Source organism: Staurois parvus, unplaced genomic scaffold (assembly GCF_062004578.1).
Source record: "Staurois parvus isolate SC_StPar_1 unplaced genomic scaffold, SC_StPar_1.0 ptg000287l, whole genome shotgun sequence".
Classification (NCBI taxonomy): domain Eukaryota; kingdom Metazoa; phylum Chordata; class Amphibia; order Anura; family Ranidae; genus Staurois; species Staurois parvus.
Genome location: NW_028318083.1, coordinates 3,850,390 through 3,876,210, shown reverse-complemented (window position 1 = coordinate 3,876,210; position 25,821 = coordinate 3,850,390). Strand labels below are relative to the sequence as shown.

At 40.6% G+C, this 25,821-nt stretch overlaps 1 protein-coding gene across 2 annotated transcripts in view; it reads left to right on the top strand.

The window, feature by feature from the left end:
• The window catches only part of ELOVL2 (ELOVL fatty acid elongase 2), a 152,257-nt gene that overhangs the window by 81,635 nt on the left and 44,801 nt on the right, over nt 1-25,821 (top strand). For both annotated transcript variants that reach the window (XM_089682188.1, XM_089682189.1), the window contains one exon: nt 17,067-17,130. In XM_089682188.1, the coding sequence (XP_089538314.1) occupies nt 17,067-17,130 (64 nt within the window). The remainder of the gene's footprint in view (nt 1-17,066; nt 17,131-25,821) is intronic.

Sequence of the window (25,821 nt, the reverse complement as noted above, 5' to 3'; positions counted from 1 at the left end):
ATTTCTTAATAAGTGATTGCACAGTTCTCACTGGCATATTCAAGACTTTTCTTCTATATCTTTTTATATCTTTTTCTATCTTAACCTCCTTGGCGGTATTCCTGAGTGTAGCTCGGGGTAAAATTTCAGTACCAAGAGCGGTAACCCCGAGCTACACTTGGGCTTACCCTGTGGCGTTGCTCAGGGAGTCCCTGCAGCACTTACCTTATCCTTTGCTCCCGCGATGTGTCCCCTGCAGCGTCCCCGGCCATCTCCTCCGGCCAATGCCGGCATCCGGCTTCCGTGTTCCAGTCCCTGTGACGTCGGGACGTACGGGCGCCAGAACCGGCGGCAAACTTGAAATTTTTTAAAAATGTCATTTTTTAAAAAATTATTATTCTATAGTAAAACATTGCTGTTTCAATGCATTTCACATATATTTTGTCCCTACTGCTTTGTCCTGTGCCCTGCCTGCATTTTGACTGTTCTTTCTGCCTGGAAACTTAGAAAAGTCCATGGTGTCCAAAAAGCGTCCCTTTTATGTCAAAAGCAGTTTTAGACCAGCTAGAGAACAGCGATAGTAAATCAGAACCACTTGCAGAATTGAGTGATAATGATTTGTGGGGAAATTCGTCATCAGACACTGAAAACGATTTTGTGACTTTGCTCAGCGATGTGCGAATTTGCCTCTGTATCTCAAATTTCAGTGTTTTTCGTTTGATTATATTATTGAATTAAACATATTATTAATATATTATTATTTTTTATGATTATTTATTAAATTATAATTTATGATTTTGTGTTTCAAGTTTTATCATATCCGGAATGTTTACTAGACTCTTGTTCGGACAGATTTCAGTGAGTTATGCCTAAAAATTACAGCCTACAATAAAAAACTACATATTTCCATGCAAAAAAATGGTACCGCTTTCAGCACAAAAAATCGGAAATAATCATACCGCCAAGGAGGTTAATAAAGTTTCATTACCTTGTTACGCAGGTCTTTTGACAGTTCTTTTCTGCTCTCCATGGCTCAATATGTAGTCTGATCAGTGCATCCACTTGAGAGCTAACAATTTCACTGACTATTTATACACAGACACTAATTGCAATTTAAAAAGTCAGAGATGTGGGAAATTATCCTTTACTTGCCATTTTAACCTGTGTGTGTCACCTTGTGCATCTGTGCCAAGGCCAAAAAAGAATTGCATTTTAAATTTGACATTTGTGAATTTAGTATTAGCTACGTATGTTTCTGTATATGTGTCCTAAAATATGGTTGATTGCAGTTTACAGAGGACAACTAGCATATTTACCAGGGTGACAACTGATATGAAATGTTTCTGCAAGTTCTAATAGGTTTTTCGTACCAATTAAAGCCAGTGTTATGCCCCAAGCCAGGTGCCATACTGTCCAGATGATTCCTCGGGGTGTATTTAATTTCCTACTGCATGAATTGTTAAGTAATCAGCAGATCCAACTGCATTGATGACAGAGCCTTAGAGAATGAACAGAGCTTCATCAGATTGCATGTAAAGTAAACTCGGGAATTTGGGATACTATCATTCCCCCGTGCCTTTTACTGTTGTAGATCAACAAACTTTGTTAGCTTCCTCTGGAAGCTCAAAGGAAAATAATGCGAGATATTTCATGCAGATTTACGATATGGATTTTAATCTGCATAGGCATCCGCTGGTAATTACAGCAGCATAAAATAATTAACCACCATTGCCTCTCAATACAGATGGCAGCAACTTATCGTGCACTGAGCTCAGCTTGGTATACACATCACCAGAACAAAGGCTTGTATAATAAGGCCATGAGCAGTTTGTCAAGTATTAGCAATCAGAATGAAAGTGCATGTAAAGCCCAAACTTTTTTTTATGTTTCTTTCAGACAGGCGATCAGGGGCAAATAAAACAGGTGGCTGAGCCATGGTTTTGCTGCCCCTCACCTACTCAAACTGTAAAATAGCAGCCAGACGAGGCTGTTCGCATGCTTTGCTTCAGCTTGGGCATTTTTAACTCGGGGTGCAGCATTGCTTGTCAAACTCATACTTTGAGTTCAGTGGGGTCACACCAAAAAGCCAAATACAGTTTGACTTTATAGGGTAAATTTGGGCAGTAAGGTGCAGGGGCGGACTGACAACTCATGGGGCCCCCGGGCAATAGGGGATCATGGGGCCCCTGTGTCCTTGCCCACACTCAAACCACACCCAAAATAGCCTATAAAAGGTACCAGGGGCATCTCATGGGGCCCCCTATTGACCCCAGGCCCTCGGGCAGTGCCCAAGTTCCCAAATGGTCAGTCTGCCCCTGGTAAGGAGGCAATATATTACCTACTCAATGCCTGTCAAAATGCCATCTGAAAAGCTATCTGAACTCAGATTGCTGTTCAGAAGGCACCGCACTCCACTGCTAGTCTGAAAGAGTCCTTATAGTTTTGAATAAAGTGTGAAAGGGCTAAGTAAAAAAGAGTTTTAGTGTGTGTGCGTGTGTGTATGTGTGATTTAAAGTATATGGAAAGCCTTACCTTGTAAAACAACCCATTCAGTTTAAAATAGAAAATGAAAGGCAAAAATTTGTGTATAGATATAAAAATCTATTTTTTATTTTTCATAAGTAATCACTAATCAATAAATAATCTCTGTTCCAAGCTGCATATGGGCCTTGGAGAGGTAGAGGTGGAGAAAAAGCAGTACAGTGATCTCCCCAGTAAGTGGCTGTGCAGGAGGGGGGGGGGGTGCATGTCAGCACAAGTCTGATCAGTGGAGTGGAGGTCTGAACACTGACCACACTGGGAAGGATATGCTTCTATGTCTGGTGTGATCAGGTTTTAATAGGAAAGCAGGAAAACTGGCAGAAATACTGGAGATTTCACACAAAGGAAGCAATACAAAGAAAAAAGGCTATTTTTTATACAAGTACATGGTACAGCAGGCACATATCAGGAATCTGAAATGTTTGAGTAGCATATTCTTTAAAAGGTCAATAAACCCACATCTTAAAAAACTATCAATAAATGCTGTATTAATACTCACTCAGTCACTATGGGATTCGTTCTGTATTCTGAAAAAAACCTGGTTGATCCTGCTGTTTTCTATCTCCCCCTTCTGTCCAGGTCCCCAATGCAGTTGGGGATTTTGCAGGAAAATTGTTGGTACCTACTGCACGTGTTCAGTTTTCAGTGAGTTTCTATGCTGAGCATTTTTTTCCTATCGCATCTGAGCAGCCCATGTGACTATAGAGTCACACATGTGGGCATATACATATGACAGCCCACTCCCTCCCTCCCTCCTCCTATACACCCACTAACCAGCTAAGCACAATGGGGGTGGGATATTACATATTGATTGATGGAGGTTTTACCTCCCGGTTGTTCTAAGACACAGGCTGAAGGGGTGGGGCATAGCCTGTAACTGGCAGAAATTCACCCACACCATGTTATTGCCAAATAATAATAAAATATTAGATTTCAAATATATATTTGTATGATGTTTTAAAACAGCTTATTGATAATAATAATTTATTTTTACTCTAAATGCCTTTTTTTTAAATTTGAATATATAACCAGCAGCAGAGGACTAGAGGCTCCTCCTGCCACTGTTTTCCTGCAGACAGGCTGGGAAAGAGCTGGGTCATGTGACAGTTGTATATTGATTAGGAAAAAGGTACTTGCTGTAGATTTTTATTAAAATAATTACAGTGCCATCATCCCCACACAGAAAGAGAAGGGATATTGTAAATTAAACAGTGTGTGTTTAGTATCAGTTTAATAATAGTTAATTTCAGCTATTTTAAACCTATTTATCCTCTATTTGCTCTCCATTTGATGTGGAATTGTACACCGCATACATCATTTTGTTTCAAGGTAATTTCTGACTTCATTTTATTAGAATTTTGTGATGTAATATCGAAGATCATCCAGGTACTACAATTGGGCTACTTTCTGTGTAAATTTTCTACTGTTAAAGTTTTGCAACTGTTCTTCAAGGTCACACAATGACCACAAGATCTGGGCCTACAGCCAATTACTATTTTGTAAGTAATCAACTATCACTCCTTTGTCTCCTTCACTTTATATGTATAAAAATTCTGCATCTTTGCTTATAGTGCAATGTCACTTTTTTACAAAAGAAGAAAAGGTGAACTAAATCCAAACATCATGACCATAGCTCCAGACCCCACTGCAAATAGCAGCCGTGATGTTCTATACTGCTGGTTCAGCAGCGCATCGATACACAGTCCTCCCTTTTAGCGTTCTCAAAGTAAAAAGCCTCACATGGCCTTCTTATTGGTTATTCAGCATGGTCTTGTGTCTGTGATGGCCAAGCATTTTGAGGCATACTCACTCTGGGTCTGTGGTTTGAGGTGTATGGTGTAGACTGCTATACCAGCAGCATGGGGCATCATGGCCACCATATATAGTGAGGTCCGGAGGAGTGGCCAGGATATTTGAAGTTAGTTCACCTTTTCATTTTTTGTGAAAAAGTGAATTTACCCTTTAATGACTAGAACAGCTTGTATTTGACTCCACTCATCTAGGTGTCTGCTGCAACAGTTATTCTATTGACATTGGGGAACAACTGATCAAAACTCATTGGTGAAACGTACTTTCCAATGACGGAGAGATGCACCCCCTTGTTTGCCCCAGTGACCCAGTGGGCAGACATTTAAGCAATAGTCCAAAATGTTATAGCTAGAGCGGGAATGGAGGGATAACTTCATATGGAGACACCTGTTCTGGTGATATCATCTCCATTTAGAGAGATTCCCATTTACTTACAGAGGTTTTGGAATTAGAAGTAAAGTGAAATCTCCCTAATGGCACATAGAACCAATAAAACTGGCATGGGTTTAAACAACTTCCTTCTCTATTTGATTGGATTCTAGATTGGCTTCTTCTGCCCTTCCTTATCCTAACTGTTCTCTCCAATTCCTTTAAAGCACTGCAGGCCTTTAAAGCACTATAAACTGCAGGTATACCATGATTAAGTCTAACAAGGTGCATGCCACATCATAGACTTATCTCTATTATTCACATCTGACAGGTGTATTGTGCTCAAGAAAGATAACCTCTGGAGCTCCGGCACTGCTCACTGTGGTCCTTCTAGAACAGAGTTGCTGGAACTGCTATGCTCACCCCTCCCATCCTCTCCTTCTGCCAATTTACAGAAGCCTTTGCATTATGTGAACTCCTTTGCAAAATACAAAGGCTTCTGTGAATGGTCAGCAAAGGGGAGGGGCAGGCATAGCGGCTGTGTGTGCTTCTCTCCTCCTCACAGCCAGAGTGTATTCTCTGGGAGTGCAATAAACCTGTCACATGTAAGTAATATAGATAAGTCCTGGAGGTGACATGCACCTAACTGGACTTAATTAATAATGCGCCTGCACTTTTTGCAAAGTTGCTGAATACTTTCAGCTTTTAGCAAAATGCAAGGTTTGCTTTACTAGTATTCCTAGTATTCCCCCTTGCGTTCCTAGACACGTGGGTGATGTTACCATGCCTCACTGTTGCCTACCTGCAATCTTGGTTGTACATTTTTGTTAGATTTAAGTATACCAGCTTTCTTAGGAGGAAGCAGTTATGTCACTCGTGCCTCCTGGAAGCGAGAGAAGCCAGAAACTAGCTTTTTTTTTTAATCTTTACGTTTAACTAATATTTTAAAATTATTTTAGCTGGGGCGGGGGGGGAGGGATAACAGTAAAAAGAACTTTCCATTTTCAGAGTTGAACTGCAAATATAAAAAAGTAAATCTAATGTAGTTATCCATTTATTAAAAATAATTAAGGCCTTGTTTGCACCAGTGTTATGTCTTATCCAATTGATTCAAATGAGAACCTTCAATTCAGCACACCCAAACCGCAGCATACAAGATATTTCTTTGATGCCTTGCTCTTGTGAGAATGGGCCCTATTGACATAGCAAACTGAATCTGGTTTGGGTGAGCCCTAAGAGTGCTATCACACTTGAACTGAGTGTCTTTGGTTGTTTTGCAAGCTTTTTTTAGCATTTGTGCAAGCGTATTTGCAGATGTCTGAGACCATTTGTTTAATTCTTTTTTGCAAGTAAAAAAAGAGCCTTGGATGCAGATGCTGTCTGAACAATATGAAAGCTAGTGTCAATACTCCTTTACTCCTCCTACACCATATTAATTTACAAAAAAATACACATTTGATGTTCAATAAAGATTTATAGGGAACTTTATAATTTATTTTTTATAACTTTAGAATTTAATTTGAATTGCTCTTCTGAAACATTTTTTTATCATGTGACCGATAGCTCCAATCAGGGCTGTGCAGACCCAGACTCATACTGTAGAGAGCATACATCAGCAAAGTAATAGAAGCCCCTCCAAAAGACCTTTCCCTGAAGATGCCAAAGAATTGGGAAAGATCATGTGACCACACAACAGTGTTGCAGGAATAAGGTACTTAAAAAAAAAAAATACAGTGCCATGATCTATATTAGTGGTCTCCATACTGCGGCCCGGGGGCCAGATGCGGCCCTTTGCCTGCTTTTATCTGATCCTTGGGCCATGATTCCCCTCACTGTCAGCAACAGTGGGGCATAGTTCCTGCCACTGATATCGACACCGAGTCACTATTTCTCCCACTGACACCAATGATGGGGCACTATTCCTCCCACTGACACCAGTGATGGAGCACTTTTCCTTCCACTGACACCAACAATGGGGCACCATTCCTCCCACTGACACTAATTATAGGGCACTATTCCTCCCACTGACACCAATGATGGAGCACTTTTCCTTCCATTGACACCAATGATAGGGCACTATTCCTCCCACTGAAACCAGTGATGGGGCACTATTCCTCCCACTGACACCAGTGATGGGGCACTATTCCTCCCACTGACACCAGTGATGGGGCACTATTCCTCCCACTGACACCAGTGATGGGGCACTATTCCTCCCACTGACACCAGTGATGGGGCACTATTCCTCCCACTGACACCAGTGATGGGGCACTATTCCTCCCACTGACACCAGTGATGGGGCACTATTCCTCCCACTGACACCAGTGATGGGGCACTATTCCTCCCACTGACACCAGTGATGGGGCACTATTTCTCCCACTGACACCAGTATTGGGACACTATTTCTCCCACTGGCCACAGTCCCACCCTCCTAAAGTTTGAAGGACAGTAAACTGGGCCTTTGTTTAGAAAGTTTTGGAGAACCCTGATCTATATGATTTAGGTCAATGAATTATGGCAATTAATACTTCTCTGTTTAGTATCACTTTAAGGGAGTCAGGCTTTGCTGTCTTTACGTATGGTGACAATGATTATATTGACGGTAATAGAGAGCAGAAGGGTAACCTCATCAGAGCAGAGTGCTGCTGTTCCTTTACTGTTCCAGACTACAAAAGTGTTCTTGGCAGTGCTATACTGTAGTGGAGAATAAGAACCTAACTTTACTTAGAGCAGTGGCTGGATCACAAAATTGGCTGAGCAGAATTATGTATATGTGCAGGTGAAATAATGCCCATACATAGTATAGATATTAACAGTGTACTTTATGTTTTCCTGGAGTTTCAGTTTAAATTCAGCCATTGGCTAGGCTCACCTATATTCGAAAGGTTCTCTAAGGCTCCATGTACACGGGACGTTTGGAAAACACTTCTGAACGATGGAAACTGACTGCTGCAAAATGTAGGTTAAAAAACGTCTGTTTAGCCGTGTTTGCTTACCGCGTTTAAGCGTGTTTATGCGCATTTATGAGCGTTTGCGTTTAGAAGCGTTTTTTAAAGATAACCTCAGGAGACCTTCCAAAATGCCCAGAATGCACTGAAAAACAGTAAAAAATTAACAATTTCAGACATTTTGAGAGAAATGGAAAGAGCAGAAGCAGGCAGAGCAGTATTTGTTGAGATTAGCTTTTTTTCTTTTTTTGTGGTGTTTGGATGTGTTGCAGCTTATTTCTGTGCAGAAATTATTGCAGCAGTTTATTTATTTCAGGTACTTACAGTGGGGATCGAAAGTTTGGGCACCCCAGCTAAAAATTTGTATTAATGTGCATAAAGAATCCAAGGAAAGATGGAAAAATCTCCAAAAGGCATCAAATTACAAATTAGACATTCTTATAATATGTCAACAAAAGTTAGATTTTATTTCCATCATTTACACTTTCAAAACAGAAAACAAAAAAATGGCATCTGCAAAAGTTTGGCCACCCTGCAGAGTTAATATCTTGTACTGCCCCCTTTGGCAAGTATCACAGCTTGTAAACGCTTTTTGTAGCCAGCCAAGAGTCTTTCAATTCTTGTTTGAGGTATCTTTGCCACTTCTTCCTTACAAAAGTCTTCCAGTTCTTTGAGATTTCTGGGCTGTCTGTCACGCACTGCTCTTTTAAGGTCTATCCATAGATTTTCAATTATGTTGAGGTCAGGAGATTGTGAAGGCCATGGCAAAACCTTCAGTTTACGCCTCTTCATGTAATCCCCCGTGGATTTCGAGGTGTGTTTAGGATCATTATCCATTTGTAGAAGCCATCCTCTCTTTAACTTCAGCTTTTTCACAGATGGCATCAAGTTACCATCCAAAATTTGCTGAAATTTTATTGAATCCATTTTTCCTTCTACTCGTGAGATGTTCCCTGTGCCACTGGCTGCAACACAACCCCAAAGCATGATTGATCCAACCCCATGCTTAACAGTTGGACAGAGGTTCTTTTCATTAAATTCTGTGCCCCTTCTTCTCCAAATGTACCTTTGCTCATTCCGGCCAAAAAGTTCAATTTTAACCTCATCGGTCCACAGAACTTGTTTCCAAAATGCATCAGGCTTGTCTATATGTTCATTTGCAAAGTTCAAACGATGATTTTTGTGGTGAGGACGTAGAAGAGGTTTTCTTCTGATGACTCTTCCTTGAAGACCATATTTGTACAAGTATCTCCTTATAGTGGAATAGTGTACCACAACTCCAGTGTCTGCCAGATCTTTCTGGAGGGATCGTGCAGTCAAACGTGGGTTTTAAATTGTTTTTCTCACAATCCTGCGAGCTGTTCTGTCTGATATTTTTCTTGGTCTTCCAGATTTTGCTTTAACTTCCACTGTTCCTGATGACTGCCATTTCTTAATTACATTCCGAACAGAGGATATTGACATCTGAAACCGCTTTGCTATCTTCTTATAGCCTTCTCCAGCTTTGTGAGCGTCAACTATTTTCAGTTTCAGTTTTCTAGACAACTGCTTAGAAGAACCCATGGTGCTGATTGTTGGGGCAAGGTCAGATGAGTCTGAGCATTTAAAACCTTTGAGATGGACATCTGGTCTTTCCAGACGAAGATTGAGAACAATCCATGACACTGTCAGGTCTCAGCTTTGCAAAGGGGGCAGTGCATGCTACAAATTCTGAAGGGTGCCCAAACTTTTGCAGACGACATTTTTTTGTTTTCTGTTATTTTGAAAGTGTAAATGATGGAAATAAAATCTAACTTTTGTTGACATATTATAAGAATGTCTAATCTGTAATTTGATGCCTTTTGGAGATTTTTCCATCTTTCCTTGGCTTCTTTATGCACATTAATACAAATTTTTAGCTGGGGTGCCCAAACTTTCGATCCCCACTGTATATAGCACCGTCAATTTACGCAGCGCTTTACATATATATTACATTCACATCAGTCCCTAACCCTCAAGGGGTGTACAATCTAAGGTCCCTAACTCGCATTCATACATACACATACTGGGGCCAATTTAGACAGGAGCCAATTAACCTACCAGCATGTCTTTGGAGTGTGGGAGGAAACCCACGCAGGCACAGGGAGAACATGCAAACTCCAGGCAGGTGATGTCGTGGATGGGATGTCTTAACATATTTTCATTCATGGGAAACCTCAAAGTACGGTGTACCAGGTCTACTTGAGTACTGGGAAAACACTTTGCATGCATTTTTCATGATGAAAAAAGGCTCCGGACAGCATCTGGAAATGGAAGAGTTAAAACATTTTTCCAAATGCTTATAAACGCGGTTAGCTGCATTTACAAGTGTTTGGCGTTTGAAACGCTGATAAAATCTACTCCTGAACGCAAGTTTGGTGCATTAAAAAAAACTGCCTGTAAACGACGATGTGTACATGGACATATAGGAAAACATTAGGGAGAGTTCAGGGGCTGCTGAAAAAAACGCAGAAAAGCTCCTAAATGTGAGTTTATCAGCTGCAATGTGCATGGAGCCTAAGAGTGAACAGATATAATTTCATGTCTACAAAAACCGCTTTAAATCTAGAAAGTTATTCTATAGAATACTGTTATAGTAGCAGTGATGGATCTATATTCTGTACTGGTTAAAACCTCCCTAATCCTGGATGGACTGCTGCTCTACACTGGAATAAAGCAGGAAAGGGTTGAGCTGGATTACTTATAAAAGGATTGCATTGATCTGCTCCATAAGCATAACTCTTCTGTCAGTATAGAAAACTACTGAAAGCCAATAAATTATGCAAAGCTAAAGATCTGTGTGTAGTTTGAGTCACAGTCATAAAAACTATATCCATTTATACTTTATGTTGGATATAGTGTGCAAATCAACTGAAAATACTTGTTCGCATAACTTTATATTTTGAGGGCCATTGCATGACCTACTGTAATATTATTATTATTATTATTATACAGGATTTATATAGCTCCAACAGTTTGCTCAGCGCTTTACAATATAAAGGGATACAATACAGTTCAATACAAGAGGGTTGGAGGGCCCTGCTCCTTGGAGCTTACAATCTAAGTATTAGCAATTAGGTCTGAGTACAGGTCACAAATCTTCCAACTGCTCCATCTTGGCAGTTGATATTAGGGCTACAAATAAAAAGGTTTAAATAAACTCCAGAGCTCCAGAGCCTGGTCATGTTTTCTAGATTTCCAGGTAGTCACAACTTTTTTTATTAGGTAGCTTAGAAGTTATAAAATATTGGGGTTTATTTACTAAAAAAATAGATGTTTACCTCACAAAGTAAAAGTTTATGTTTAAAATGTGTATGTAAATTAGATGAAACTGTAATGACTTTATAAATACAGACCCTAAATAACGTGAAAAACAAAAAAACCAAATTGGGATAATACACACCAATAGTGTAAACAAGGTGAATCCCTATGAATGGGATAGATATAAATGACAAGTGCCAAAAACACAAACACTCAAATAAGTGTATACACTATACACACAGTGAAAAAATAAAACTATACGTATGTGTAGTGAACCAACATCAGATATGCAGTGAAAAAAATTGTTGTGAAACACTAATCATAAAAAAGCAGAAAAAAGTCCTTTTTGAGTCCAAATATTAGTGCTGTGGAAATCGTCCACACTAAAAAAAAACAGTGCTCCACTCTAAACAGAGAACTAGTGTCGTGTGGTGTGCGCTCCAAGGAATCCCAAAATGTCAGAAATGCCTGCTCACCTTCAATAAGTGACCCTACAGGTCATCACGCTTTTTGGATCACACCCGGATCCTATGGTATAGATCTCCTTATTGCCCGATCTCCATATACACCAGGTTCCAATGTGCCAAGTATGTAATCCCCTTCCTGGATCGATTAGGCAGGTGACCTTATATACCTCAAGCCCACTCACCTGCTCAGCTCTCAGTGTAAACATGCCCATAAAAGAAGAAAAATACTTACATAGTGCAATATTATTTAATAAAGGAAATCAAACCAAAAAACGCCAGTAGATACACTCCCATTTGCGCAGAATTAGTAAGACATTTCCACCCCATACTATGGGTGTATCTACCTGTATCCTGGGTGCACCAAGATGGCTGCCGGCGTAATGACGTCACCACGTAACGTATCGACGCGTTGCATCACGTGGCACACGTGACACAATCCTGATGAAGTCACGTGTGAAGTTTGTCTGAAGTTTGCTACTGAACATCTAAATGATGCAGAGGAGGACTGGTTGAAAGTGTTGTGGTCAGATGAGACCAAAATTGAGCTCTTTGGCATCAACTCAACTTGCCGTGTTTGGAGGAGGAGGAATGCTGCCTATGACCCCAAGAACACCATTCCAACTGTCAAACATGGTGGTGGAAACATTCCGCTTTGGGGGTGGTTTTCTGCTAAGGGGACAGGACAACTGCACCGCATCAAAGGGACGATGGATGGGGCAATGTACCGTCAAATCTTGGGTGAGAACCTTCCTCCCTCAGCCAGGGCATTGAAAATGGGTCGCGGATGGGTGTTCCAGCATGACAATGACCCAAAACACACGGCCAAGGCAACAAAGGAGGGGCTCAAGTAGAAGCACATTAAGGTCCTGGAGTGGCCTAGCCAGTCTCCAGACCTTAATCTGATTGAAAATCTGTGGAGGGAGCTGAAAGTTCGAGTTGCCAAACATCAGCCAGTACACCTTAATGACTTGGAGAGGATCTGTCAAGAGGAGTGGGCCAAAATCCCTCCTGAGATGTGTGCAAACCTGGTGGCCAACTACAGGAAACGTCTGATGTCTGTGATTGCCAACAAGGGATTTGCCACCAAGTACTAAGTCATGTTTTATGAAGGGGATCAAATACTTATTTCCCTCATGAACATACAAATCAGTGCATAATTTGTTAGACATGCATTTCTTTTGAATTTTTTGTTGCTATTCTGTCTCTCACTGTCACAATACACCTACCATTCGATTTTTAGACTGATCATTTCTTTGTGAGTGGCAAACATTCAAAATCAGCAGGGGATCAAATACTTATTTCTTTCACTGTATAAACCAAAAAATACCAAACAACTGGAAAAAAAATAGATATTTTCTACTTTTTGTTATAAAACATATACAATTAAAACATTTTTTAAAAAATCAAGTTTCTTCATAAATGTAGGCCAATGTGTATTCTGCTGTATGTCTTTGATGAAACAAAATTCCCAATAAGTGTATATTATTTGGTTTGTGTAAAAAGTTATAGCATCTATAAACTATGGTATATAAACTGAAATTTACACATCTATGTTGCTATACTGGTAATGGCAGTGATGAGTGACTTATAGTAGGACTGTGATAGTGTGGAAGGCAATCTGGCGCTAACAGACCCTTGCTGAGAGGCACACTGACATCAATAGTGACACTAATACAGTGATTAGATATTATATTGTACACTGTCGCTGTACAAATGACACTGGCTGGGAAGGGGTTACCTGGCTGTTTTTCCTCCCATCTTTGCAGGGAGAAGAAATATCCAGATCGCTGTTCTGTATGTTTGTAAACACAGGACTTTGTGCTGTAATTGGACACAGCCAATTACCAGGTCTCAGCCATAAATCATTGGCTGAAACCTGTTGACAAAACGTGCTGTATCCAACCTCAGCGTGGGTCAGCAGGTGGTGCACTCTTGTACACCCCAAACCCAGAAACAGGTGGCAACATTTATTTACATTGCTGAGCCTGCAGCTGCCGCTCGGTCACATTAACTGCTTCCCGACTGCCCTATAGCAGAAATACTACTACAGGGTGGCACAGATGCTCAAAATCACGTATATATACGTGACTTCGCATTTCCGGGTAGGGGTACACTTGAGCCCTACCTGCGCCACCATTCACGGCTGCGGCTGTCAATCACTGGGTCCTGGCTGGTGATTACTCGCTGGTGCCCGGTGATTACTAAGGATCTCCGATGGGGAGGAGGACTGTTTTGTTTACAGGTCTCCTCCCTGTCAGCTCAGGCACACTGCTTTGGATGATTGTGCACAGCAAAGCCATCCAGAGCAGTGTGATTACAATGAAGCCCACAAACAACTCCCCCTAGTAAAACACTCCCTGCACACAGTTAACCCTTTGATTGCCCCTCATGTTAACCCCTTCCTGCCCAGTACCATTAGTACAGTGTCAGTGCTTTTTTTTTTTTTCAGCACTAATCACTGTATTGGTGTCACTGGGGATGTCAGTGATACCAACTCAGTTCTGCCCAGTGTCAGAATGTCCGCCGCAATCCCGCTATAAGTTGATGATCGCCGCCATTACTAGTACAAAAAAAAAAAATTCCAGTGTATATATACCGCCATTTGTAAACACTATAACTTTCACGTAAACTAAATAATTTACACGTATTGGGATTTTTTCCAGCAAAGACATGTCGCAGAATAAATTTTGGCCTACATTTCTGAAAAAATGTGATTTTTACATTTTTTTTACTGGACATGTTTAATAGCAAAAGTCAAAAATATTGTTGTTTTTCTCAAAATTAATAAACACAAAAAATAAACGCACAGGCAATCAAAAACCATCCAAAAAAAGCTCAATTTGTGGGAAAGAAGTACGTAAATTTCATTTGGGTGCAGCATTGCATGACTGCGCAATTGTCAAAGTAACGCAGTGCCATAAGCGCGAAAAATGGCCTGGTCAGGAAGGGGGGGGGGGTTAAATCTTCAGGAGGGCAAGTGGTTAAGTCTAGGGTGACCAAGCAGTAGGTAGTTAAAGTGGTTCTAAAGGCTGAAGGTTTTTTTCACACCATTATGCATTCCCTGCAGGGATTGACAGGAATATAAAATATATAAAGCACTGGATAAATTGTCGGCAGCATTGAAATACATGCAATAAATAAATACGAGCTGCGCCATTGCCTTCAGTAAATTAACCCCGCTGACTTTCAATATATATATTATCTGCATCTATGTTATATAAACAGAAATTAAAAGTATGAAAGTTGTGTTCTCAGCTAAATAGTTTGGGTCACTGACTAAAATTGGATAATTAGATTTTTCTTTTCAGATGCCCAGGAGATTCTAAATCTGTGTAGAAAGACTAATTAGTTTTAAATTAATACAGTCGTTTGGTTTTCCCGTGTGTCACCTGTACTATGTTAATTGGGTTTATCTCAATATTTTGGTTTGTCTTTATTGTTTATGTCAACGGTCACACCTAGTCTTTGTGTGTATGTCCATAAAAAAAAAAGCAATGATATTAAGCCTTTCTTTAACCTCCCTAGCGGTATGATTATTTCAGATTTTTGGTTCTGAAAGCGGTACCATTTTTTTGCATGGAAATATGTATGCAAAATCATAAATTATAATTTAATAAATAATCATAAAAAATAATAAATTTAATTCAATAATATAATGAAACCCAAAACACTGAAATTTGAAATATAGCGCCAAGTTCGCACATCACTAAGCAAAGTCGCACAATCGTTTTCAGTATCTGATGCAGAATTTCCCCCACGAATCATTATCACTCAATTCTGCAAGTGGTTCTAATTTACTATCGCTATTCTCTAGCTGGTCTAAAACCGCTTTTGACCTAAAGGGACACTTTTTGGACGCCATGGACTTTTCTAAGTTTCCAGGCAAAAACCAAAACTCCCCCCTGAAAAGGGAAGCTTTAAATCATTTGATCCTCAACCAAATGGTAGAGGAAATACTGAGATCAGTGGCATACCTAGCAAATCTGGGACCTGGGGTCAGTCATATTTTTTATGGCCCCCCCCTTCCAAAAAGAACTGGAGATGTGAAGACATAAAGCACATAGTGCTCAGTGGCAAATTGCGGGAGGGACTTAAAGGGGCATAGTTAAGTAACACCTAAGCCTACTTTCCCTATACTGAGCACAGATATGCCACAGTCCTTTTGTCCACAAAATATGCTTTAATGACTGTGCCACAAGTAAGAGTGTATCAGACAGGTACAAACCTCAGCACATGGATTTTAATCAAATGAAAGCTATGAGTTGATTGGTTAGTATGCACAGCTGCTCTCGATTCTAGACACATTCTAGTGTCTACAGTGCATCACAGATCCCCTTCCCCAGAACAAACCCCTCAATATAGACTCCTGACCAACAACCCAACCCCAGCACAGATCCCTTAGCACAGACTGACCACTCAGTACAGACCCCCACCCCCCCAGCAAAATGTCCTCAGTACAGCCTCCCAGAGCCAGGCCCTTCAGTAGAGACCAACTCCCCCCTTTCACTTCCCCCCAGGACACAGACAGGCCACCTTCCCCAGTACAAACCCATGAGTACAGAAATACCCCCTTTCCCCCACTTCCCAGCACAGACTCCTCCGTACAGAATGACCCTCCCCCTCCAGTATAGATCCCCAGTACAGTAAACCCTGCCCCACTTTTCAGTACAGGTCCCCCCCCCCCCTTCACAGGTACAGACCCCTCAGTATTTTTTGTGTATATGTTTTTCTGTCCATCCAGTCCAGAGATTCACACAGCACAGCCCTGTCAGCACAGAAGATGTGATTTTTCTCCACTGCAGTTCAATAACACTTATGGGTCTACTTGTCTTTCCCTCAGCCTATGATAAGGCAGTAAAAGGAAAAGCAGCAGACTGGTGAGTTCATCTCTCTGTCACTCTGCTTTCTCCCCTATCTGCATGCTCCTTGCACTGTCACACAGTTGATTGACTTCTTGTACTACTCTCCCCTCCCTCATGATTATCTCTGCTTTACAGGGACTGCAAAAGACTGACATCAGTCAAAATTGGGTATTTACACAATGAAAAAATTACATTTAATGAGGTATCATTGAATATGGAGCTCCATGAATTTGTGTCTTTTATATCTGTCTGGTGTTCAGCTGTAACTTGGTATTGTCTTTTACAATTGCATTAATTTTAGAAAATATGTTTTTCCACAAAGGCAGTGTCATTTCTAAATATAGATGTGAACATTTTACCCCAGTAATTAATTCCTTAAGGCTAGGTTCACACATATGCAGCTCTGCCAGCCAGGTTTTGCGCAGGCATGGCAGCCCATTCATTTGAATGGGCTGCGGTGCCTCCTGAAATGCAGGGAAAAAGTCCCTGCAGCATTTAAGAAATCTCAGCCCGCACTGGAATCGCAAGTGCAGTGTGGTTCCCAGTGTGGGAGCGATTTCCAGTGCATGTGGTGTGCCATTAGGATTATTAGCACCTGCACACAACTGCTGCGTCTTTCTGTGTGGGTGGTTGCAGCTGCGGGACCAGGTGCGGCTCCGCAGCAGGTACCACCCGCACAGATGTGAAACTAGCTAACCATATAATTTATTAATGTTACAAGTGTTCCCCGCTAATATCTTCTACCTAAATCATCCTCTCTTCTGTTTGTATATTTTAATGTAAAAGTGCAAATCTCATTCTGTTTTTTTTTTCAGGAACACATACAGAGGCTAGACCGAGAAGTAAATGAATTTGTTGATTATTTGTTTGGACCAAGGGGTAAGTAAATTTCAATTTAGTTTATTATACACAGAAAGTAGAAACTCTAGGTAAACGGTATTTAATTTCAAAATAGTAACTGTTGTTGTGCTTTCCTACAAACGGTTAGCCGACAGCTACCTAACAAAATTGTATAGTTATACTGAATAGTTCTGTAAAACTGCAATACAATCACATAAACTGAAAATACAATATTCTTGTTGCTTGCATACATGTCTCTCACAAATGCATACAATGAACACATTTCTTTCAAACAGCTACCTACAAGTCACTTTGAACACACTGAAACATGATCTAGCTATGTATGTGACTTTAACAAACACAATGAAAGCACTTAAAGACATACAGGTGAAACTCGAAAAATTAGAATATCCTGCAAAAGTTCATTTATTTCAGTAATGCAACTTAAAAGGTGAAACTAATATATGAGATAGACTCATTACATGCAAAGCTAGATAGTTCAAGCTGTGATTTGTCATAATTGTGATGATTATGGCTTACAGCTCATGAAAACCCCAAATCCACAATCTCAGAAAATTAGAATATTGTGAAAAGGTGCAATATTCTAGGCTCAAAGTGTCCCACTCTAATCAGCTAATTAAGCCATAACACCTGTAAAGGGTTCCTGAGCCTTTAAATGGTCTCTCAGTCTGGTTTAGTAGGAATCACAATCATGGAAAAGACTGCTGACCTGACAGTTGTGCAGAAAACCATCTATGACACCCTCCATAAGGAGGGAAAGCCTCAAAAGGTAATTGCAAAAGAAGTTGGTTGTTCCCAAAGTGCTGTATCAAAGCACATTAATAGAAAGTTATGTGGAAGGGAAAAGCGTGGAAGAAAAAGGTGCACAAGCAGCAGGGATGACCGCAGCCTGGAGAGGATTGTCAGGGAAAAGGCCATTCAAAAGTGTTGGGGACTTTCACAAGGAGTGGACTGAGGCTGGAGTCAGTGCATCAAGAGCCACCACACAGACAGATCCTGAACATGGGCTTCAAATGTCGTATTCCTCTTGTCAAGCCACTGCTGAACAACAAAGAACGTCAAAAGCGCCTTACCTGGGCTAAAGAAAAACAGACCTGGTCTGTTGCTCAGTGGTCCAAAGTCCTCTTTTCTGATGAGAGCAACATTTGCTTCTCATTTGGAAACCAAGGACCCCGAGTATAGAGGAAGAATGGAGAGGCACACACTGCAAGATGCTTGAAATCCAGTGTGAAGTTTCCAGTCTGTGTTGATTTGGGGAGCCATGTCATCTGCTGGTGTTGGTCCACTGTGCTTCATTAAGTCCAGGGTCAACGCAGCCGTCTACCAGGAGATTTTGGAGCACTTCATGCTTCCTTCCGCAGACGAGCTTTATGGGGATGCTGACTTCATTTTCCAGCAGGACTTGGCACCTGCCCACACTGCCAAAAGCACCAAAACCTGGTTCAATGACCGTGGGATTACTGTGCTTGTTTGGCCAGCAAACTCGCCTGACCTGAACCCCATAGAGAATCTATGGGGCATTGCCAAGAGAAAGATGAGAGACATGAGACCGAACAATGCAGAAGAGCTGAAGGCCGCTATTGAAGCATCCTGGTCTTCCATAACACCTCAGCAGTGCCACAGGATGATAGCTTCCATGCCACACCGCATTGAGGCAGTAATTGCTGCAAAAGGGGCCCAAACCAAGTACTGAGTACATATGCATGCTTATACTTTTCAGAGGTCCGATATTGTTCTATGTACAATCCTTGTTTTATTGATTGCATGTAATATTCTAATTTTCTGAGATTGTGGATTTGGGGTTTTCATGAGCTGTAAGCCATAATCATCACAATTATGACAAATCACGGCTTGAACTATCTTGCTTTGCATGTAATGAGTCTATCTCATATATTAGTTTCACCTTTTAAGTTGCATTACTGAAATAAATGAACTTTTGCACGATATTCTAATTTTTCGAGTTTCACCTGTATGTGAATCAAAGGGAGAATGGAATATACCTTCACTGGTTTTCTTCTAGAAGCTGAAATGGAACTGCAGTGGATTATGGGAATCTTTATTCTTAACAAACATGAGACACTTCCTGTTCTTGTTGAAGGGAAGAATAAAAACAGGTGCAGTTGCAGCGAACACCCAATAGATGGCTACCCATTCAACACAATGATGATATACAGAACAGTTAAAAAGTATTTGGACCTGTAACACATTCAGTTATGCACAGTGTATGTAAACTCTAACAATGATAACTTTTACTGTATTTTCTCCTGTGGTCTGTTAAACATACCATTGAAAGTGTTTGATTGTATCTGCTCAATAAGTGCAAAATAATACCCATTGATCCTGCTAGCAGTCCATTGCTGTCCTGTGTCTTGTGCAAACCACAGTATTATCTCAAACAATGTTATAAGCCCTCCCCGGTTCTCCATTGTGGACAGAACACCTCCCCACTATGTTGAGGAGAGGAGAAGGTATTCTGTAGTTACAGAATGCTCTAGGCTAGGGTGACAATGCCAGCCTTTCTCAATTTTTTTAACATGGAGGAACCCTTGAAATAATTTTTTGGCTGCATGCAACTCCTGCTAAAAGTTATTAAATTAACAGCTCACAGTACAATAACGTGATGGTCAGTGGAAAACAATTCCCATTTGTGGTCACTGGGAGGAATCCCCCTTACAGATAGCTAAAAAGATCAGTGGTTTCAGTGGTTACTTATCTGAGAAGTGGAAATTGTTTATTGATTGAGGAACCCCTAGCAACCTCTTCTGGAACCTTGGTTGGGAAACCCTGCACTAAGCACTCAGAACAAGAAGGGGTTACTGGCAGGATCACCAGGTGAAAATAAGAAAAAGAAGCCTGAAAAAAACAAAACAAATGCAGCCATTACATCTGAGGACTGGTAAGCTTCAATAGATTACATTTCTTTTAGCCCGGGTTCACAAATATGCGGTTCAGTACATCACATGTGATTCGCACAGGAACCGCACCACATATTACATGCAAATTACATGCGATTTGTGTACGGTGCGATTGGAGCCATACATTTTGGATGGCTCTAATCGCACCGCACCAAAAAGGTGCAGGACCTTTTTTTGGTCCACACTACCATCGGATTGCTTGGGTATTCACACCTATGTGATCCGATTCTGCACATTGCACCACGTTTTGCGAACCAATTTTGGGGTGTTGTTAACTTAACATACACACCCACAGCAGTTCGCGATTCTGATGCGGTGCGGAATTCGCACAGAAAACGCTGCTAATTCCAGACCGCATCAGTGTGAACCCGGGCTTACTGCCACCAACGTTTGTTGGGGTTTAACGCACACACTTCCGGCTGCTTCCTTTTTTACCTAGGAAAACAAATCTATAAAAAAAAAAAACGAATGCAGCCACCAGATCCAAGAATTGGTAAGCTGCAATATAATATTTTTTTGTTGTTGGGTTTGCTATCATGTTAAAGTTTGGAAAGCTTTATTGGTGGTAAGAATTGAGGCACCATTGGTGGTAAGAATTGATTTTTCTCAAGTACACCTTGGTGCCTGTTAAGGAACTTGGCACTATATGGCTCCTGAATAAAAGTGTCAGATATAACTAATACATACCATCCTTCTCCAGGTACTACAACATTTTTGTAGGTTACTATCATAAAACCATGTTTACGGCGTTTGTTAAACTAACTGTGGAACTCCAGGCCTCTGTTGCAAGCTATTTTACACAATAGATTCAGAGCAACATCAGGAGGCTGGATGTAATAGATCTTTGGAAGACATTGATGGAATTCCACTGTTCAGATTTTCTGCTACCTAATAGTGTATTCATTATTCATGCTCTGAGATTTGTGTTCTAGATGGATAAATATAATGCCTTTTATTACAACAAGAATATTCCCAGAAATAACAACTCTGATACTTTTGGAATCTGGTCTGGAAAAGCAATTTTAAAAATGTATTATGGTTTGTCACAAATATCATAATAACAAAACTTTTAGGGATAACGCATGACTACACCTAAAGCTGCTCCATAGCAGGCCCTTGTCGGGCGACAAGGGGCGGTATTTTCTCTTGTTTTTATTCTTGAGAATATAGCATGAGCCACACACATTTTGGTATGCAAATTCTTTTATATTAAGATGACCACTGTTCTTTTGTACCCAGCACAACGTGTGGCAGCCGCCACGCGGTCTGCTTAGGTATTGGCCCCTGTGTGGGGTTTTTTCTCTGTACAACTCTTTAAAATTCCAATAAAACGAATTGTTGATTTAAAAAAAAATAAATAAATAAAAAAATAATAATTATATAATTATATATATATATATATATATATATATATATATATATATATATATATATATATATGCTCCGTAATTCATCTTTCCACAAATAATACACAATTTTATAAGTTGAATATTATCTCAGTGATTGATGCTGATTATTTGCCAGTTCATTGAAGACTGTTGATAATATGACCATGTGATGTACTTTCATTCACATGTGCGTCACACATGCAGTAGCATTAATTATTGGCACCCCTAACATGGCTAGTAAACCCGTGTTTTTGTGCACAGCAAAATATGTGACAAATGCAAGGTAGAAAACACTTAGAAGGTAGAGGAGCACAGACTAGCCATAATTAACGTCAGTGAATTGGAAACTGTTGTAGGAAAAGCATAGGAAAAGCTGAGAAACTGCATAAGGAGAAACCAAGGTTAGTTAAAAAACTGTTCTTTAATTCTGCTGCTCTTGAGACAGTTAACCACTTTGCTGCCTTTTTTATTATTGGTGGCTTATTTTATTTAAAGGATAAGCTCACCTTTTTAAAAAAAATGCACATCTACATACACAGTGCTCAGCATAAATGAGTACACACCAATAGATTTGTCAGAAAACCTTTACTTTCCTTTCAGAATCAACATCTTCAAAGGGATACTATACTACAATATACTCCCAAAAATATGGGCCATTGATTGCAAACAAGATTTGTTAATTTGCACACACAAAAAAGTATTTTTCCTAACAAATTCATTCAAGACCATGTTGCAAAAATGATTACACCCTAATGAAAGTCTTAGGAGCAAAGCTAAATTTTAGACATCAAAATCATAGTTAACATGAATTCAACTACAGGTGAGTCTAATTATTCATTAAACAGATGTCCAGCAGACAGTTGATTATAAAAGGGTGTTACCTAACAAAGAAAACCCTGCCCATTTCATGCTGTCAGCAATGGCACCACATGGAAGAGAAATGTCACAAGGCCTGAGAAAGAAAATAAGTTGTTTACGCAAGAAAGGTGAAGGCTACAAGAAGATCAACAAAGCTTTACTTATCAATCAGAATACCGTAGCAAAAGTGGTACAGAAATTTAACAAAGATGAAACTGCAACCATCTCACAGAGATGTCCAGGCCTTCCACAGATAATAACCCCTCGACAGGAGCGTCTTCTCATGAAAAGGGTTGAAGAAAATTGCCATGCAAGTTTACTACAGTTAGTTAAAGAAGTAGAAAGCCAAACTGGGGTGATTGTTCCCCGTGACACAATACAGCGTACAGTGCAGAGGAATGGCATGTATGGGTGTCGTCCACGAAGGAAGAATCTCCTAATGCCCATGCACAAAAAAGCCCTCCAAGAATTTGCTAGGGCCCGTGCTGAAAAAGAAGACGACTACTGGGACTTTGTACTCTGGAGTGATGAGACCAAAATAAATGTTTTTCAAACTGATGACTTCAAAACTATATGGTGTCGCAAAGGTGAGGAGTGCAAAGAAAAATGCATGGTGTCTACAGTGAAAGATAGTGATGGCAGTGTCCTTCTGTGGGGCTATCATGATTTCACAGATGTACTGCTCTATATTGAAAGAGAAGATGCTACCATCATTCTGTGCCCTTGGTCATCGTGCACTTTTCAAACAGGACAATGATCCAAAACTCATATAAGACCACTGTTGCATTTCTGAAGAACAGAGTGAAAGTGAATCAGTGGCCAAATATGTCTCCTGATCTAAACCCAATCGAACGCCTATGGGGAATTTTGAAGAGACAAGTTGAGCATCTCTCTCCACCTAGTATACAAGCTCTAAAAGAGGTAGTTCTTGAAGAATGGAAAAAGATAGATGTTGCAATATGTCGCCAACTTGTTCATTCCATGCCTAGAAGACTTGGTGCTGTCCTCACAAATCATGGAGGTCATACAAAATACTAGATGGAGTAGGTTTTGTTGTGGGGTGTTTTCATTTTTGCATCAACTAATTTGAGTAAAACTGAAGATTTTATAATCTAAGTTATATTATTTACCTTACGTTCATGTAATGAGCTAAACATATGTTCTATAAAACTCAGTTTTGTCAAAATTTTGGAAATTGTTCTTCTGTTCATTGAGATATTAATTAAAATCTTACTTATCAAAAGGGGTGAACTGATTTATGCTGAGCAGAGGAGCCAGCAAGTAAAGCATTGCACCTACGATCAGCAGTTAACAGGTGCAATGCAAGGCTCCTGCAAGTTGTCGGATCAGCTATCTGTGAACCCTGTGAATGAATGATGTGGTGGGGTGGGTGGAGCCTTGCGCAGCAGCATTTTTTTTTAATTGTGACATCAGGTGCAGGGAGAAGATCCTCGGCATTCTGTCACAACAGGGGCTCGGGAAGGTGCGGGGGCTGCTCGTTTAGTAACGTGTTACATGTTATATCCTGTATACAGGTGTAACATAATATGAAAGGTGAACTTTTCCTTTAAGGCTGATTTGAGCTCAGTTGTCACTTTTAGTTGTTGTCCCATCCACAACAGCTTTTTTTTTTTTTTTTTGCTGCACAAGGCTCTCCATTTTAAACAAAAAGTGGGCTGTGGTTCAGGGGTGGTATTTTCTGGTTTTTATTTCTTTTGTGGGTTTATTTTTTCCATTTTGATAGGAAATATTTTCCAGTTTTAGGTGCTCAAAGCGGAATATTTATTGATCACCTGTTCGTTGGTCATAGCATGCCCATGCATTGTTTGAAAAAAAAGGTCATAAACAGTGTGCGCCTTTTCACATTACATCACTCAAAATCACTGCACCCCTCCCTCCCTCCCCTCCCCATTCCCATATAGATAAAAGTTAGGCATACACCAGTTTGCCCTGTTATCCCTTATTAAAACTGTCCTGTCCCTGGCAGCCATGGGTCGATAATTACTTGCCATCTAACTTTGACCAATCATTACTGGAACCCTAATCGTTTTTTGTGGAGCAAGTATATCTTTCCTGGTTGTTGGGGCACAGGGCATTGTCAGACCTGAGGGAGACTCTGAACACCTCCTTTCTTCTCCTCCCTGCTTTTTTTTCTTTCTTTTTTCCTAGTTTCCTTCTCTTTTTATTCGCTCTACCTTCACTTTTACTCCTTGTTGTGCTTTTTTTTCTGCTATAAGGATCGTTATCAGTCACTCGGAGGGTACTTTGAAGCTTTCTGTGTACTTCACCTTCCCTGTACAACAGGGAATCTATGCATAACGCTTTACTCATAATGTGTTCTATGACATCAAGTTGTTATATCACCAAATGTTTTTCCCATATAATTTACAAAATATGTTTCTTATGACAACTGAGTGTATTGAATTGTAATTCAGTACATGCTTTGTTAATGTTTGTACACTGCTGTGAACAAGAAAACTGTCCTGCTCTCCTGCTGCTGACTAGTTTTACACTGCTGTGTCCTCTGTAGTATCTTAATTCTTGTCTCTAGTAAATTTTGGCTTAGCCTTGCTCATTTAAATTGTGCTGCTGCGGGCCAATTTTAAACTGCTGTATCATATGTGGTCTCCTATATCTTGCATTAAACACCTGCCTGCACTCTGGGTACAATTTGGCCGATTCTCCCTCATTAAAGGTTATTTTGACTATAGTTCTCTTATGGATCACAGGATTGCAGTTCACTCAGCGCTCCTGTGACCCATTTTCAGCCAACAATGGGCTAAAGTCCACTGTCGGCTGACATCTCTCAGCTGATTCAGGCTCTGAAAAAATTCCAACCATATGGTTGGGATCCACCCAGAAGTCTGGACCGCCACCTGGCTCAGCCTCTCAGCAGTCCACCAAGTGCTTGAGCCAGCCTCTCCTGCCCCCTCCACAGCCCTGCACTCCAGTGAGCGCTGGAGGTGCAGAGCAGAGAGCCGGGAGACTGACAGTCATGACTGTCTGGTCAGAGTGGAGAACTGAGCAATCCATGGTCTTTGATCGCTCAGTTTGGATCAATGCTGCATCCACATTACTGAGTATAAATGTTTTTTCTTAAAGTCCATACTTTTTTAAATGTCCTTCTGCTGACTTCTTTTACTTTTAACCGCCTCCCACCCACCATATAAGGAAATGACGGACGGGCAGTGGTTCTCTCATTCTGAGAGGACGTCATATGACATCCTCCCCCTCTAACAGGGGGCACTCAGCATGGTGATCGGCGGTGCGCTGTGTACCTGGGACACAGCGGATCACCGATCAGCATAAAGAGCCATTGACGTCTGCTCTGTCATGTGATCAGCTGTGTCCAATCACAGCTGATCGCATGTAAATAAGGAAATGCTGGTTATCGGCATTCCTCTCCTCACAAGCTGTTACGCAGAAACAAATGATAAAAATTTCATATGAGTACAGTGTTGCATGACCTCGCAATTGTCATTCAAAGTGCAACAGTGCTGAAAGCCCTGTCACACTTTGAATGACAATTGTGCGGTCATGCAACACTG